Below are 12728 nucleotides of genomic sequence, written 5' to 3' on the forward strand. Positions count from 1 at the left end.
GTGTCAGAGACAGTGCGACTGGCACAGGACAGAGCAGAGTTTAGGGCTGTTGTACATAGGGTTGCTATGAGTCGCAAGTGACTTGTTGGCACATAACAAAAACAACAACAACAACAACATATGACCAATGGCAGTGAAGGAGCACGTGCAGGCTGCACTGAAGTCACTGGCAAAGACTAAGGCCCCAGAACAGATGGGCCGCTAACTGAGGTACTTGGGGAACAGACGCAGCCCTGGACGTGCCCACCAGTCTCAACAAACAGCGACGCCTGGCCATCTGACTGGCCAACGGACTGCAAGAGATCCACAGGTGCTCCTATTCCCAAAAAAGGTGAGGCAGCAGAATGCGGAAATGATAAAAACAGTATCATTAATGGCACATTCAAGTAAAATCTTGCTGAAGATCATTTTAAAACGGCTAGAACAGTACCCTGATGGAGAACTTGACACTGGAATTCAGAAGAGGCCGTGGCTCAAGCCACTGTCAGATGAATTTTAACTTAAAGACGATCACAGAGGTGTTAAAGAGCATAAAAATCACGTCTTTTATTGATTACGCACAGGCGTCTAACTGTGTATCATAACACATTATGGCTTAGAAGGATGGATGGGAAAGTGTGCTCAGGCAAAACCTACAGAGACCAAGCAGATGTCTGAACAGAGCAAGGAAATATGACATTATTTAAAGATCAGATCAGATGTGCATCACATCCGCAGTGCGTCCTTTCTCCATGCCTATTCAAGCTGTACGCTGAACAAGAAATTCGAGAAGCAGCGCTTGATGAAGAAGAATGTGGTATCAGGGTTGGAGGAAGGCCCATCAACAACGGGCATCATGCAGGTGACACAACCCTGAGTGTTCAAAGTGAAAAAGACCTGACGCCCTTGCATATGGACTACGTCTCAACATCAAGATGAAAATCCTCCCCACTGGACCAAGAGACAACATCACGACAGACGGAGAAAAGAGTGACATCGTCAAGGATTTTCTTTCCTTTGGCTCCACAATCAATGCCCATGGTCGCAGCAGTCAATACATCAACAGGCGTGCTGCCTGGGGAAACGCACTGTCAAGGACATCTCCAAGGTCCTAAGGAGTAAGGATGCCAGTTTGAAGACTGAGGTGCACCTGATCCAAGCCACGGTCTTGTCAGTGACTCCCTGCACCTGAAAGTTGGACAATGATGAGAGAAGACTCAGTGATGCCTTTGCAGTGCGGTGTTGGCAGAGGCCTGAGCATCATGCCGCAGACTGCTGAAAGAAAGAACAAACGCAGCTGCGGGGGGACGAAGGGCCTCCAAGCTCCTCGGCCGCAGGGGTTGAGCCTCGCCTCACAGACCCGCACATACTCCCAGGAGGAGCCAGTCTCTGGAGAGAGACATGCTGGGGAAAGCAGAGGGTCCGCAAGGAGAGGAAGACCCTCAATGAGACGGACTCATAGACACAGTGACGACAGAGGGCTCGGGCAGGACAGAGGTCCTGAGGATGGCACAGAACTGGGCAAGGTTCAGATGTGTGGGTCATCTGGTGGCTTGTGAGTCTGCAGAAGTTGGGATACACAAACAAATACGTCTCGGAGAACAAGGGCACCCAGTAGTGGCACAGAGGGTGAGACTGTCTCACATACTTTGGGCAGGTTGCTAATGGGACCAGTTCTTGGAAAGGGATACTATGCTTGGCACAATGAGTATACCCCAGTCATGGGATATCCGCCGTGCTATGCCCGCTGAGTGGGCACTGACCCACTGCTGACCCTCCAGAAAATCACCCACGAAGAGATGCCCATCTTTCTCCTAAGGAGCAGCTTGTGGATTCAAACCAAGTGCCTTTGAGTTGGCTGCATAATTCCTTACCACTAAGCCACCAGGGCTCCCCCGTCACCGCTGTGCGGTGCCTTCAAGCCAACACGAGCCCACTAGGTGAACCTTGTCCAATGCCGTGTCATCCTCATGAGAAAACTCTGCCCCCCGCTCTGGGGGCGCCGGCTCCTTGGCCACACGACACTCTCTCTGCCTGTGGAGGTCAGATGCCCACCAGCTGCCCTGTCTGATAGGTCAATCAATCTCCTTTCCAACAGGCGGCCTCAGGGCCATTCCATCCAAGCAGCACAGCATTCCCAGCCCCCAGCTCCAGCCAAGTTCAAGTTCATCTTGGCCATTACCTCATGTCTGGTTTCCGCTGGCAACCAGACAGACTCTGGGCGTGACCCACCCTGTGGTGGACGGCCTCTCCTGGGCCTTTCCTCCCAGGAGTCCTTCCTGGCCCTAGTCTTGTCTATATTGGGGGGGGGGGTGTGGACAGAGTGGGACATCCCAGGTGCCACATCCTCCTTCCAGCTGAGGGGGAGACTGAGGCAGAGCAGAGACAGGGTCAGAGTCAGGACCCCCAGGGTGGCGGTGTGGCTCTGGGCCCTTGGTTTACTTGTCTGCTAAATGGGCGTGATAAGCTGGGGGGGGCAGGGAGGAGGTGAAAGTTGGGGGTTAAAACACACGAGCTAGGAGTGTGGGGGGATCATCGTCAAGGGGAGACAAAATGAGAGGGACATTGATGGGGAGTGGACTGATGACAGGAAATGGGCACTGCCCATAGGAGGGGACAATGTCTGGAGGAGGGGACACTTCTCAGAGGAGGGGACACTGCCCGGAGGAGGGGGAAATAGACTGGAAGAGGGGACACTTCCTGGAGGAGAGAGGACACTGTCCGCAGGAGGGAGACACAGACTGGAGGATGGGACACTGCCCAGAGGGGGGGACAGTGCCTGGAGGAGGGGACACTGCCCGGGGGGGGACTGCCCGGAGGAGGGAGACAGTGCTCAGAGGAGGGGGACAGTGCCGGAAGAGGGGACACTGCCCGGAGAGGGGACACTGTCTGGAGGAGAGGACACTGTCCGGAGGAGGGGACAGTGCCCGGAGGAGGGGACACTGTCTGGAGGAGGGGACACTGCCCAGCGGAGGGGACAGTGCCCGGAGGAGGTGACAGACCAGCGGAAGGGGACTGATTCAGGGACGGGAGGGTCAGGGAAAGGGGTAATGATGGGGCAAGAGGATCCTCATCCAGGGGAGGGGTCAGTGATTTGGGGAGCGGTCAGGAAAGGGAAGCTCACTGGGGGGTGGGTACTGAAGTGGGGGAGCTCACAGACCGTTGGGCAGGCAGGCATAAGCACTTGTGGCCGCTACAGGGGCAGATGCAGGGCCGGGGTACAGGCGCAAACCCCTCCGACAGCCACCAAGGAGGAGGCAGGAGTGCTGACCGGGCCAGAATGGGAAATGAGAGGCCTCTGCTCCCGAGCTCTGGCGGGGGGGGGACGACCCAGAGGGGGAGTGGAGCTCTGAGCAGGGCAGCGGGGCCTCCTCCCTCCCTCACGCTCCTGAGTCCACCGGGTAACTGGGGGCTCTTAGGCCAGGGACCTCTCCACACCCTCTCTCTGAGACCTAGACTGGGGTCCGTCTCCCCATTCCTCCTCTGGGACTCTGACTGCTCCTCCTTCCGACCCCAACAGCAGCTCTCACACATTCTCTCAGCTTGGCTGCCCCCTCCCTTGCTCCAGAGCCTTCAGTGGCTCCCCACTGCCTGGGGGCAGCTCATGACCATCAGTGTCCCCCAGCCTGGGGCTCAGTCTCTCTCATACAAGCTGTGCCCCATTACCTCACGCCACACCCCACCGTTGTCTGGGTGCCTCAGCAACCACACCCCATCCTCCTACCCCCCTCAGCTGCTTTCCCTCTCTAGGCTCCGTGCTTGGGGTGCAGGAGTGGACCGAGGACAGCAGGAGGAGGGATCCCCTGGGGCCTAGGCCAGATAGCTGCCAAGGGGCATGGAGGCTGGATGGGCAGTCTGGGCAGCTAAGGGTTAAGCAGTTGGGTGTCCCCCCTGGGTTTTTATTAGCTTAGATTTCGCAGCAATTAGGGCACCCAGCCTCCTGCAGGGAGGGGTGGGGGCTGCGGGAAATGCCGCCGTGAGCATTTTGGGGGCATCCCTGTGCAGGGGCTTGGATAGGGTGGCTGGGAGGGGCCCAGAGTGGTGGGTCTTGGGGGCTTTGAGGTCAGTGGGTTCGCATGCCAGGCTCTGGGACTCTGCATGGGGCAGGTGCTTAGGATTTGGGGTATTTAGCGGGTGTTGCCTTCCCTGAGGGGGCTGGGCTGGAGGGAGGAGGGGGCAGACGGGGACCCAGTGCCACCTGGGAGTCGGTTACCCTAGTGCCCCCTCAACAGCCTCCCTTCAGATGAATAGTGGGGGAAGGCAGAAGCAGGGGATTCTCTGGTGGGGAGGGACAAGCTGGCCACACTGCAGCCCCCACCAGGCCTGTGGCACATGGACATTGGAAGGTCTGCAGGGCCAGAGTAAGGCAGGGTCTCCTTGAACCAAGGACAAGGACACTCTGGCCTCCCTGGCCCCTCCCTATGGCCTCCAGAGTGGTGGTGGGGTGTCCCTCACAGGGGGTCGAGGGTCCTGTTATCACCCCTGAAGCAGAGTCTCCCTCTGCTGCCCCCTGACCTGACCCGCTGGGGGCCCTGAGTCAGCTTGTCAGGGTGGCAGGTCCTGGGTGGCCCCCTCCCTGACACCCACGCAGGCAGGGGCTGCAAAGTCCGCAGACACAACAGCAGTCAGCATTCTCGTTTGGCGGGAGCCCCCAGAGACCCACCGAGACGCATGGAGGGGCTCCTCTCCCCAGTTTGAGACCTAGGGCCCTCTCCCCACAATGGGCCACTTCCCGCTCCCCTCTGAGCCTTCTCTGAAGGCCACTCCTCATGTCTGTCCCTCACGGTGGGCGGTGGGCGGGACGCCCACGCTGCTCCACCCTGTCTGTCCCCTCCTCTGCACTCCCCCCACCTGCACCGATGCTGGGCTGGGGGTAGAGACCAGGTGTTGGGAGGCTCATCCTGCTGCAGACTGACTCAGTTTCCCTGCCTGTCCTGGGGGAACACAGTTTCCTCTTTCTAGGGCTTCCTCTAGGCTGGAGGCTGTGGTCAGGGGACCAGAGGTGGGGTGAGGCAGTTGAAGGTTTGAGCCGACTTGCTGCTGTGGGACCTGAGCAGAGTCCCTGGCCTCTCCCAGACTCAGTTTTCCCATCTGTACAATGGCCCTCAGCCCCAGGCTCTGCTGTCCACCCGGGAAGTGGCCTATCCCACATTGCGAGGTCTGAGGTCAGGGACGGCCGTGGCCGCAGCAGGCTGCCGTGGACCCCGGCAGAAGGTGGGTGCGGGCTCTGGGCCCTGGAGGGCACAACAAGCAGGCCTCTCGTTGCACTCACGCCAGGTACCTGGCCAGGGGGGGTGTGGGGGGGATGCAGCGGGGAGGGGTTCTCCCTGCGCCCAGGGCCGGCCCCTGTGAGCCCCCCACCCCCCAGCAGCCGGCCTCTCGGCCCCTACCTGTGCCTGATAAGTGCCCGCTGGCTGCCTCGGTGCTAATCCCATAAAGGAACGGTTTGCAGGGGACGTGCCGGGCGGAGAGTAGGCTGCGGGGAGGAGAGAGACCGAGAGCCCATTAGCAAGGGTGGGCACAGGGGCAGCGCTGCCCCGGGCCCAGAGCGGGGGCTGCTGTCCAAGGTCACCCAGCTGGGTCCCGCCCCACCTGTGGCCAGCCCACCATCCCAGGGATCTTGTCGGGAAGGTGTCCTGGGGTCACAGCCATGCCTGCTTGGATGGGTGGGGGCGTCAGCCAAAAGGGGTGGCAGTGAGGGAAGGGCTCAGAAGCCGCCGGTAAATTATTCAGCACCTTCCGGCCGGCCGTCCTGTGCCCACGCCGGCCCTGGCGGGGCGGCGTCAATTATTGAAGGCGTTTTACTTATTAATCTTCCACGGGCAGGGATGGGGTGTCTGTGCAGGGAATGCATATTTTAATCTCACCAATTACATTTTGCTAGTGAGTAAATAATTCACAGCAAGAGACTCGGGGGGACTGGAGCCTCCGACGGGTGGAGGGGGGCTTGCGGTCTTGGCCAGGTGTAGGGGGTGGAGGCTCAGGGCTGAAGCACCCTGGGGCAGAGGGCAGGGAGGAAATCTGTGTCGGTTCTGCAGCTATGCACCCGGTATTACCCAACTCAATAGCCTCTAAAAAACAAGAGTAGCAATGCTCCCATTGTACAGATGAGAAAGTGAAGGCCACTGTACCAAGCAGCAGCAAATACAGCCTCGACCCCACAGCCAAGAGCGCCATGAAGGCGCTCCATGTCCTTAGCTCACTGACTCACCTACTCCAGGCCCCCTGACAGGCTGGTGCTGAGATGAGCCCATTTTACAGCTGAGAAAACTGAGCTTCAGAGAGAGGAAGACACGCTAGCCCGAGGTCCCCCGGGAGAAAGCTGCTGGGGCAGGACTTCACCTCAAGGCCCTTCTCGAGCTGGTTTCGTGCGGTGTTTGCTCTCAACTTGGGAACTCTGAGATGGGGACTGTGTGGGCGCTTGGCAGGCCAAGAAGGGGTGCTGGGGAGGGCCTGCTGGGGCGGCTGCATCCAGAGAACCACTGGCCCCAGCCCACTCGGTAGTGGTGGGGGTGGGAGTAGGGAGATATAAGGACCTTCTCTCTAAAGGAGCCCTGGTGGCACAGTGGACCAATCACTGAGCTACTAACGGCGAGATCACTGGTTCAAACCCACCAGCTGCTCTCCAGGAGCTTCTGTGAAGATTACAGCCTCTGAGGGTCTTGGGGGGCAGAGGGAGAGTCCAAGCGTCCTCAGACCACTGACCAGAATTGGCCATCGGGAAGGACAGTGTCACTGAGGAGGGGGGGCTCCTAGGAATTCCAACTCAGCCACGAGGGTGCTACCTGGACCCACCTCCTCCCACTGAGGTCCCAAAGGAGAGGCTCCCAAAGGGGCCAGGAGCTCCACGCTGGTCTCAGACGGGACAGGCCCACAGAGGCCCCCTCTTCTAAGAGGCCGGAGGCCCAGAAGTGTTAGGTGGAACATGAGAACACACACAGTCACACAGTTACACACAGTCACACAGATGCTGGTCTCCGATGGATGGGGCGGCAGGGCTCAATGTGGACGGGGGGCCGCCAGTGAGTGAATCCTTAGCTTGCTTTACCTGCGGTGTGCCCACCTAGAGGATTCTGGGGTCCACCTCACCCCTGACCTGTGGTTCTGTCCTGCTGCAGTCCCTGAGTGTGAGGTCCTACCTCGGCCCCTGGTCTGGGGTCCACCCCACTCCTGACCTGTGGCTCTATCTCAGTCCCTGGTCTGAGGTCCACCCTGCCCCTAGCTGTGGCTCTGTCCTACCATGGTCCCTGGTCCGGGGTCCCCATCACCCAGACCTGTAGCTCTGTCTCTGTCCACGTACTCCAGGACTGTTTTCTCAAGAACCACCGAGTGTGTGGAGGCAGGCTGAGTGCCCGGGCCACCTGGAGCGGCTTGAAGGATGCCCACCTTGGTACTGCCCCCTGCAGGATTTCCAGGTGGAGCTGGTGACCCGGTTCCCCTGGGGTGGAGGGGAACGGCCACCCAGGAGGTTGCATCTGTGCCGAGATGTAAAGGACTGGACATTCTCTGTGTGACTGAGGGGAACAGAGGCGCTGCCCCGGAAGGGTGTCCCCTGTGCTGGGGGCTGGGGGCTGAGGGACTGGATGGACGGGGCACGCGTGGCGGGTCTCAGACCAGCTGGATGGAGGACAGCGGTGGGCCCCCACTTCACGCCTGGCCTGCTCACTGGAGTCAGCCCTGACTTGGGGCTGTCTGTGAGCGACTATGTCCCCCAGCTTCAGCAGCTGGGGTATGGGGAAGCTGACAGCCAGGCCTCTCTTCTGAGGCACTTCTGGGTGGACTGACCATTGGTGAGCAGCCCTGTCTGCAGTGCCCCTCGCTGGTGTTAGCGGCCTGTGGACAGACAGCTGATGACCTGCCGCAGGACCCTCACCCTCCTACACCCTCCCAGGCCCCTAGTCGGGGCTGTCCGCATGTGCCCCTCATTCGCTTCTGGTGTGACGGTAGCGATTCCGGGATCTGAAAGGCTCTGAACACCTGCAGTGGCCACAGCCTGGCCTGAGCTGGTGGCTGTACCAGCCCCTGGCTTCACTATCGCCTGTGTGGCTGCAGCCCAGGCCGGCAGGAGCAGGCTCACGGTGGTGCCACCCTCATGCCCACACGCTGGACCGGAAGCTGCACATTCACCAGATCCCGGGGCGTCTGACAGGCTCCGCCACTCTTGGGGAGGCATTCTGTATCCACGCACCACCTGTGCCCACCTTGTCTCCCGGAGGATCCCCCGGGATCCTGATCTTCCCCTCACAGGGCTGAACAGAACAGAACACCAGTCCTGAGCCGTTCCTCACTGCTATGGGTTTTCACGCGCTTGCCAGATCTTTGGGAATGGACAGCCAGGCCTTTCTTCCTAGCCTCCTTGGTCTTGACATTCCACTGAAACCTGCTCACAGCAACCCTCAAGCTTCCACTGACAGATCTGGGGAGCAGGGGAGTGGCTGTGCACGCGGTGCATGGGCTGGGAATCGAACCCAGGTCTCTGGAGTACGAGGAGAGACTCCACCTTGGGCTACCACGCCTCATCACCTAACGCTCGCGGTGTGAGCTCTTAAACATGAAGGCTGACGACACCGGACTCCATGGGCTCCAGAGGAGAAGGCAGACCCACAGCCACAAACCTTCCAACAGGAGCTGAACGCACAGGCAGCCTTGCCGGGTGACACGCTGCGGAGATGAACCTGAGTGAAGCCAGGCCGGGCCCGGGCCCTGGGCGTGAGAAGGGGCCCCACTCACCACACTCACCGGTCCAGGCTGCTGGCTGGCCGGGTCGCAGGCCAGGGAGACGAGATCTTTGAGCGGGTCCTGGGGGTTGAGATGAGGCGGGTAGCGGATGGCCGTGTGCGGGAAGTAGGTAGAGGCCGTCTGGGGCAGGATGGACGTGGTGGGGAAGTGCAGAGCTGAGGAGGGGTGAGGACTCCGGGCGATTCCTGCAGACACAGGGCAGACGGTCAGCGAAGCTCCGGCCAGACCCCCGAGGGCCACAGGGGAGGGCGGAAGCGGGCAGGTCTACACACTCTGACGGCGGTGGTTGTGTGTCAAGTTGGAGCTGACCACAGCTGACCCTCCAGTGGGTTTTCAGAGGCAGTAAATCTCCCAGGAGGAGACCGCCCATCCTTCCTCATAGCAACTGGTGGATTCGAACCACATGCCTCTGGGGTTGCAGCACAGCTTTGTACCACTAGGCCACTGGAGCTCCCTAACGATGATGTCGGAGGTGACTATTAAAATAGCAACGCTGCTCTTGCTGTGTGCCGAGGGGGGGTTCTGACCTGCCGCCCTCCAGGGGTTCCCAAGACCAGACATAGTGACCAGCATGAGAAGCCATGGGCTACTGTGGTGGGCGGGTTTGAACCCACGGCCTCTGGGTTATCAAATGCCTTACCCACAGCTCCAGCAGGCTCCTCAAGGCCAGGAGTGGTCACACCACACACCCAACATCAGTGACACTCACAAGAGTCCCTTGGGGTTCTGCAATCACCCCCATGGGGCCGACCCCCGCCTACAGCAGACGGCAGCCCGGATCCTGAACCAGGTGGTTGGCTCCTCGTCTGCGCTCCACACCAGGTCCAGGAGCCCTGCCCACGAGTGACCCTTCCCGAGGCTGAGATGAGGGCCACGCACCCCGAGACTCACCCTTCTAATCCTACAAACCAATGGTTTTGCACTTGAACCCACTAAAGCCCGCGCCTGCCGGCCTGTCAATGCCAGCTCATGGAGACCAACCCGGGCAGCTTCCCTCATCCTTCCAGAAGCAAAGCGGCACTGAGCACTTCACCACGGCACCACCAGGGCGTCCTGCCCCCACTCTGCAGCTCCTCCACACTGTCGTCATCCTGGAAACACCCTGCGCCCCCAAAGCCTCGGGTCCTCGTGTCCCCTGCCCCGGGCACCGCGGATCGGCTCGCTGCGTGTGGATCTGCCCACCGCTCCTGGACTTTTCATGCAGACGGGCTCCGGCGCTGCGTGCCTTCTCCCTCTGAGCACGTGCGTCTAAAGCCCCCCCGGGGACACCTGCTGACTGCGTCCCTGCAGCCAGACGTCAGTCCCTCACATTAACTGCTTTTATTTCCTTTTTTGAAACCCCTTAGGGATTTCTGGTATACTCCTGTTTTTTTGTTCGTTTTGGTTTTTTTTTTTTAGCATACTCACTACGTAATTTCAGAACACATTCACCATCCCTAAAAAACGCTTGTTCCTGTCAGCAGTCACTCCATCCCCCTAACCCCACTCTGTCCCGGGGGGACTGGTGGCTTTACAGTCTGTCCTTTCTTTTCAAGTGTCATCTCACGGCCTGAAGGCTGCCACAGACGTATGTAAGGAAATGGGCATGGCTGTGCGCCAATAAAACTTTATTGACAAACACAGGCAGAGGGCCGGATTTTGTCTGTGGGCTGTAGCTGCCGAGTCCTGGTCTACGCTGCTAAATTCCGTTCACTTTTGCCTGTCTCCCACTACGTGAGGAAGGGTGACAGAAGAATTGAGGGCTCTGAACTGTGGTATTGGAGGAGAACACTGAACAACCCACGGACGGCCAAGAGAACACGCAGTTACGTCCTGGAGAAGATGCGGCCAGAGTGCTCGTTGCAGGCAAAGATGGTGAGGCTTTGCTTCACATACTTCAGGCATGTTGGTAAGAGGGACTATTCTTCTGAGAAGGACATGATGTTCAGAAAGGGTCAGCAAAGGAGAGGAAGACCCTCAACCAGGTGGACTGACACAGGATAGACTGGGGTTCAGCTCTGTTGCTCGTAGAGTCGTACGGGACTCACCGGCATCTAAGAACCACCAGCACGTACATGCGTCTATATCCTCAGACGAAATGAACTTCAACATCAGAGCGGAATAAAAGTCAGCATGCAGAGGCTGACCCGACTTAGTGCCCTGAACCGTAAGGAGAAGCCCGGGAAGTGGGGACAGGTGAGGAGCCGGAGAGCTAGGTGTACCGGGTCCAGATCAGATCCTGGCCCCAGAGTGTGTCTCCATGTGCTGTGTCCACGTGACTGTCACAGAGGACCTGTGTGTGACTGGCCACACCTTGGGCATGCCTTCATCATTCAGGACCCTGTGGTCGGTCCTGGGACTTAATCATTTGGGGACCTTTGGTTGTTCCTGGGTCTGCCCAGGTCTGTCTGTGTCTAAGCTAGGCCTTTTCCTATACAGAAGGGGAAACTGAGGCCCTGAGGGAGACTGGGGCCCCTATCAGAGGGCTGGACTCAGGCCCGAGTGCTCTCCACTGAACTTCCAGGTTCTCTTGCCTGCCCAAGAGGCTCCAGCAGTCTGGCTCAAGGTCAGACAGCCGGTGGGACTTCCTGGCTGTGCAGGCCTGCTCACTCACCGCTGTGCACGGCAATGACGGGCCGGTGGTGCTGGGTGAAGCTGGAGAGGCGCGGTGAATCCTGGGGTGATGGGCTGTTGAACGGGGACTTGTCCATTTCTGTCTTCTTCACCGGGGATGAGATGCCTGTGAGGGAGGGGCAAGAGGGTCACAGGCCAGCGAGTGCAAGGGGGCTTAGACATCTCACTCCCAACTCTCTAGGACGTCCCAAGCCCACCACGTGGAGACCCCTGTGAATCATGCCCCCTCCACGACAGAGCAGAAGTCCCAGGACCCCAGGACTCCTGAGTCCTGCATCCAATGGGCTAGTGTTGGGCTGGTGCGGGTCAAACACTTTGGACACCACCTGCCTCCTCCAAACAACCCCAGAGTGAGGGGCTGGACACCCCCTTCACAAAGCGAGGCTCACAAAAGAGAAGAGGGTGCGTGGACGGCAGGACAGAGAGCCTGGTGTCCACACAGGGGTGGCCTCACCTTCCCTCCAGTCACAGAACAGCCACTCAGGGGGCCCTCCCGAGGCGGGGGGTGGGGGGGGAGGCCCCCAGGCACACACATAAGGGGCTGCAGGAGTGGCACAGTCGCCATGTTGCTGGCTGACTGGGGAGGACTCTATCTGAGTAGGTGAGGAATGTTCTGGAAGGTAAGAGCAGCTGGGCCTGAAGGCTGAGCTGCTCCTTCTGATGCACCGGGCCTCGGAGCTGGGCGACTTCAGCGGCCAGGACTTGGGCTTTCCCAGGAGGGAGCCCGGGAGCTGGGGCTGGAGGGATGGCTGTGTGGATAAGTGTGTGTGTGTGTGTATGTAAGCCCGTTTACATGTGTGCACAGCTGTGTGCATGTGTGTGAGGACATGTCTGTGCACACGCGTGCACTGTGAGTGAGGACGGGTGTGAATGAGCAGCCGTGAGTGTGACTGTGCACACAAGCATGTGTAGAAGCATGACTGGGTGTGTCCATGCACATGCTTAAACCATGTCTTCGTGTGTGCATGCGTGAGTGCACGAGGAAGTGTCAGTGGGTCAACGTGCGTGCATGGGGACACAGTCTCTCTGTGCCTGGAGCATCGGGGCAGGCTGGGATCTGCACACGTGAGCGTGGGAGTCTGTGCACACGTGGGCGTGGGTGAGTGAGCGTGGGAGTCTGTGCACACGTGGGTGTGAGTATAGAGTCTCTGCACACATGGGTGTGAGTATAGAGCCTGTGCACATGTGGGTGTGAGCGTGGGAGTCTGCACACACGGGTGTGAGTATAGAGTCTGTGCACATGTGGGTGTGAGTATAGAATCTGTGTACATGTGGGTGCAGGTGGGTGTGAGCGTGGGAGCCTGCACACATGGGTGTAAGTGGGTGTCAGCGTGGGAGTCTGTGCACACGTGGGCGTGGGTGGGTGTCAGCGTGGGAGTCTGTGCACACGTGGGCGT

General features: G+C 59.3%; 1 protein-coding gene across 2 annotated transcripts in view; it reads right to left on the reverse strand.

Moving 5' to 3' along the window:
* NFIC (nuclear factor I/C (CCAAT-binding transcription factor)) overlaps window positions 1-12728 on the reverse strand; it is an 80558-nt gene that overhangs the window by 2122 nt on the left and 65708 nt on the right. Inside the window, exons 7-9 of one of the 2 annotated variants that reach the window (XM_006897902.1) lie at window positions 11312-11437; window positions 8719-8903; window positions 5370-5455 (exon numbers count right to left, since the gene is read on the reverse strand). In XM_006897902.1, the coding sequence (XP_006897964.1) occupies window positions 5405-5455; window positions 8719-8903; window positions 11312-11437 (362 nt within the window). In that variant the 3' untranslated portion in view covers window positions 5370-5404. The remainder of the gene's footprint in view (window positions 1-5369; window positions 5456-8718; window positions 8904-11311; window positions 11438-12728) is intronic. The other variant, XM_006897903.1, reaches the window with a different exon arrangement.

The sequence above is a fragment of the Elephantulus edwardii genome, unplaced genomic scaffold (assembly GCF_000299155.1).
Source record: "Elephantulus edwardii isolate Elephantulus edwardi_28Jun2011 unplaced genomic scaffold, EleEdw1.0 scaffold00217, whole genome shotgun sequence".
NCBI classification, from domain to species: Eukaryota; Metazoa; Chordata; class Mammalia; order Macroscelidea; family Macroscelididae; genus Elephantulus; species Elephantulus edwardii.